General features: G+C 36.3%; 1 protein-coding gene across 1 annotated transcript; it reads left to right on the forward strand.

The window, feature by feature from the left end:
* The first annotated feature begins 1033 nt into the window (after positions 1 to 1033).
* On the forward strand, positions 1034 to 1426 carry LOC122138353 (helix-loop-helix protein 2-like). The gene has a single exon (XM_042730438.1). It carries the CDS (start codon positions 1034 to 1036, stop codon positions 1424 to 1426), a length of 393 nt encoding a protein of 130 aa, XP_042586372.1.
* Positions 1427 to 4876: the final 3450 nt, after the last annotated feature.

Genomic DNA, 4876 nt, shown 5'->3' on the forward strand with positions numbered 1-4876 from the left:
AATTTTTCATCAGCAGAGGTGAGTTTCAAATCAATTTCATAAAATGTTGATTGTAGCCTATACTTTTCACTCATCTTCATGTTTTAAAATGCCATAATATCGAATTATTAGCTATAGCAACAGTCTATAAAAAAGCAGCTCTGCAAAAGAATTTTGTGCACTGATACACCTTTTTATGATAACATCTTAGTTTTCATCCGTTTAACCTAATTTCCACGCTGTTTTTAGGATTTCAATTCGATCTTCTAAAATTAAAATGGTTAAACAAGTGAAAAGAACTAATCTCTGCAGGTTGTCACCTTGGAACCGCTTTGATTTTTTTCTTTCAAAATTAAAACAGCATTTAAATGTACATTTTCAGTTGTAATGGGGAGAAATTTTACAGTGTTCAGTTGCATAGCTCAAATAAAAGTATCATGAACAGTATAATATACAAAAATAATAAAAAAATACACATTAAACACATCAACCATCTTATACATTTTTCTTTTTCTTTTAAATGTTTCTTGTGATTGAATCCATGTCTTGAGATTCATGCACCCTTGTGTCATCTGGAGCTATAGGCTTTGCATTTGCATTTGCGACAGATGGTCAGCTATGACTTTGGTTTTGTGACAATAATTGATTTCCATTAACTTTTGCATGGAACCGGTGAATATGTATAATCATCTACTGATGGTAATGTGTGCTGAGTGAGCTAAATTGCAAAATGCACACTGACAACCATTCACCAACATTTAGTAGAACTGTTTTTAAAGTAACAGAAACCAAAAGCCTAGAGTGTTACTTTTAAAACAGAAGTAAAACACAATAATTTAGTCTAGACATTCTATCCATTTCATGAGATATAACCGTTGGATTTGTTAGTTAATTATTCTTTGTTGTTTATCTCAGTTACTGTACTGAATGTATTATAATATGCAGGCCTACAGATTAATTTTTATATTTATAAAAACAAATCCTTTTGTGTCTAATTCACCAGGGCAGTTAACAATCAGTGCACCACTAAAGCCTTGATCAAACGGATCTGAAAATGATGCTGAGTCCCGATCAGACGGATCCTGACCTCACCTGGACACAACCGGACACGGAATGTCTGAACGTCATGAAGGTGGAGTGTGTGGCCCACGAGCCCTTAGAGGCCGCGGATGGCAAGACTCGCGCACTCGTGCCAGCCGCGCTCACCAGAGAGGAGAAGAGACGGAGGAGGCGCGCGACTGCCAAATACCGTTCTGCGCATGCCACGCGCGAGCGCATCCGAGTGGAAGCGTTCAACGTAGCGTTCGCTGAGCTGAGAAAGCTGCTACCAACACTTCCACCCGACAAAAAGCTGTCAAAGATCGAAATACTTCGCCTAGCTATCTGTTACATTTCTTATCTTAACCACGTTTTGGACGTTTTAAAAGAACATTTACCAGTACCTTAAAACAAAACCCTACAAGTGTAAATAAAGAATACTTTTATAGACACTGAGAAGTTGCATATTCAAGCTTTCACACGAATAGCCCATTAAGAGAGAGAGAGAGAGAGAGAGAGAGAGAGAGAGAGAGAGAGAGAGAGAGAAATGGGTGATAATACTTATAATTATTTTCAGAAATAGGCTATGTTTTGTTGTCTGTCCCCTCTAATTACGAAAACGGAAATCAGAACAAAGGGATGGGAGAAAGTCTTTTAGTTACAATAAAACAGTAGCTACCGAAATTTTTACGTATCGCAGTAAATGAAGCTTGTTGTTTTTGATAGCTACTGTAGTTAAGGATAGCTTTTCAAAGATTAGCTATCCTGTTCAACATGCCACATCATGAGCACATTTGTGGCAATAATTTGTTGTGGAGAGATTTGACTTGGGTTGGATCTTAATAGGCTACAGCACATATAAAAAAAACAAAATATTTATCTTTTCGCAACCTTGTTATAAACCAAGCTGATTTTACAGGCTACCAACCGTGTGGGAGAAATGTATAGGCTACTTCTATGGGCTGGAACAAAAAATCATTACCTTGTTAGCTCTTCATTTTTTATTTTCTTGTTTATTTATTTATGAAAGTAAATTAAGTTATGCGAGTGTCATTAAAATAGCATATCTAAAGTGTTTACGTATATATGTAAATATTTAATGTTTTATTATTATTGTTCCTATTTTAGACTGATGTGCAGAGTTTGGGTTTACTGTTGCTTTTCACTTGCACTTTTCATTGGCAGTTTTCTTAGGAGTAGGAGGGCCTTCGCTGTGTGTGCACTACAGTTATTAATATAATAGTGTTGCTGTTGATGTCCTGTCCTATGATAACGAGAAGCACTTCCCATCGGATAGGATCTATTGCTGTATTTTTTTATTTTGTTTACAAAGTGCTCATAGATAGCGCTTTGGGTACCTGATGACTTGGGGTAGTTTAAAAGTACAATTACACTAATTTAAATACATCATAATCAATGTCAGATAAATAATTTGGCCATAAACATTGTGTAGCCTGCCTTGCAAGTCTAAGCTACCCATCGACGCTCTCTTTGCTGCGACCAAAAATGATCTCAAAGTAGTTTTAATTTTCTTTTAGAAACTATTTATAGAGATTATTTGTTTATGTGAATCTTGTGTACCTTTTGGAAATTTTATAGTGAACAAATTTATCTCACATCTGCCTCATATCCAAAGATCACCCTGCTAATTCAAGGGTTTGTCCGTCATTTTGTAGTGGAATAGCCAGTACACTGGTTTGTATCGCAGTTTTTCATATACTATTTTAGGATAAATAGTAAACATATTAATTCAGCCCTGATTCGTCTGTTGTAGTTTTTGTATAAAACAAAATGAAATTAAAGATATTGTGCCAATACGATGTTCTCTGTTCATATACTTTCACGCACGTCATTTCAGACAACTGAAATCAACGAATGAACTATAGGCTCACATTGTGAAATTCACTGTCGTAAACATTATTTACTTATTAAAAAGCCATGAAAAAGACCTTTTCATGCTGTCACACAACACATGCACAGTCCGCTCTGCTCACGGCCCAAAGGCGACTTTCTCCCCAGAGAGGAGACAGGTGCTTGTCCAGACGGGCCAAGGCAACCAAATTACGACCCTTCTGCTGCGTCCCGTGGGAAAGAGCAACGAGAGCATGTGCGCGTGTGTACGTGTCCAAGTCCTGGTCATATTTCACACTAAAGATTTTTACTCAGCTGAAGATGTTGCAACTTTAAGGGTTACTGTCGATCTCAACTTTGATTGTTTCACTCACTCAGTAAAGAAATTGTTAGTTCGTGGAAATTTGTTTTAAATGATAACAAATATTTTTTTAAGTTTCAGAATACATTTAACGTGTAGGTCTAACATAACACATCCCGGAAGTTACATTATGTTCCTCACCCAGGCAAACGGGCTGATCAGTTTGTGTGTTCCATGTTGGACGTGAACAAGCCTCGTTAGTTGATTATGTAATGAATGACCCTCAGCCCTGCTGTAATGCCATATGTCTGGGTGTATGTCACGGAGAAGGGTCGAATACATTAGCCTTAAACTCAGGTAGCCAGATTAGACTTTGACTCTTCATGCAAAGAGCCAATCTGTCGTCTCTACAAGTGTCTTAGATAATAAAACAAAAAGAAATTAAATCCTGATTAAAAATAAATAAATAAATAAATAAATAAATAAATAAATAAATAAATAAATAAATAACATCCTGTTTGATATAATCCTGTTTTATCTCATACATATTAAGCTATATAATATTTTCTCCATCTGTACTAAGAGTCGTAAAAATCTATCTATCTATCTATCTATCTATCTATCTATCTATCTATCTATCTATCTATCTATCTATCTATCTATCTATCTATCTATCTATCTATCTATCTATCTATCTATCTATCTATCTCTGTCCCGGGTCAATCTGTCAGTTTGGTTAAGTTATTTGTGGCCAGATGGAAACGGACGGATGAGAGAAAGACGACATTGAGGGTGTTTATAAAGAAAAGACTAGAAAAAACTGCTTAGAGGGGAAAATGAGAGTCAGTCTGTTCTCATTAACTAGCGCATAGAAAGTGTCACACTCAGAACAATGCAACCCGGCTGCGCGCGCACTCCCGGACCATCTGTGCACGCGTCAGACATACAATGATCAGATTTTCATCACACAATGACACACTGACATAGTCTGCACATGGGTTTGTTGATGCATGCATTGAAGATTACAGATTTGTGACCTTCCTTCGGATATTTGTACAGGATCAAACACACACTAGGCTGCAGGGTTTTGTAAGAGATTTTGAAGAAAAAATTAATACTTTCAAACACAATAAAGTTGCGGTTGCGCTATAGGCCAACTGTGATTATAAAAGGTAGGCTATTTGGTAAATGTTCGAACGCTATTGCATTGGAGAACACAATATCAAGTGCTTTTTATTTATTTTACTTGTTTATGTATTTTTAGTATTCACGTAGTGGATTCACACAGTTGTATTAAAAAAAAAATCTCACAACTGGAGAACCCCCAACACTGCACGTTTTTGTTGTCTCTCTTATCTGACACACATTTGAAGTCTTGGAGTCTGCACTAATGAGCTGATGAGTTGAATCAGGTGTGTTTGAATAGGGAGACATCTAAAGTGTGTAGTGTTGGGGATTCTCTAGGACCATGATTTGGAACCACTGCATCGGATAATAGGCTACTTGAGATATACAAAATGTACAATAAAGTAGTCAGTGGTTCAATCCACAGAATTAAAAAAAAAAACACTGACAAATGTGTGAGGTGCTCAGTAGTGCCACTTAGTGGACAAACCCAGTGTCACTTCATTTATCTGATAGATCTGTAAAATGATAACGACAGCAAATTAATAATAACACATTATTATTATTAAGCTCGTTATCAGA

This window comes from Cyprinus carpio, chromosome B9 (genome assembly GCF_018340385.1).
Source record: "Cyprinus carpio isolate SPL01 chromosome B9, ASM1834038v1, whole genome shotgun sequence".
NCBI lineage: Eukaryota > Metazoa > Chordata > Actinopteri > Cypriniformes > Cyprinidae > Cyprinus > Cyprinus carpio.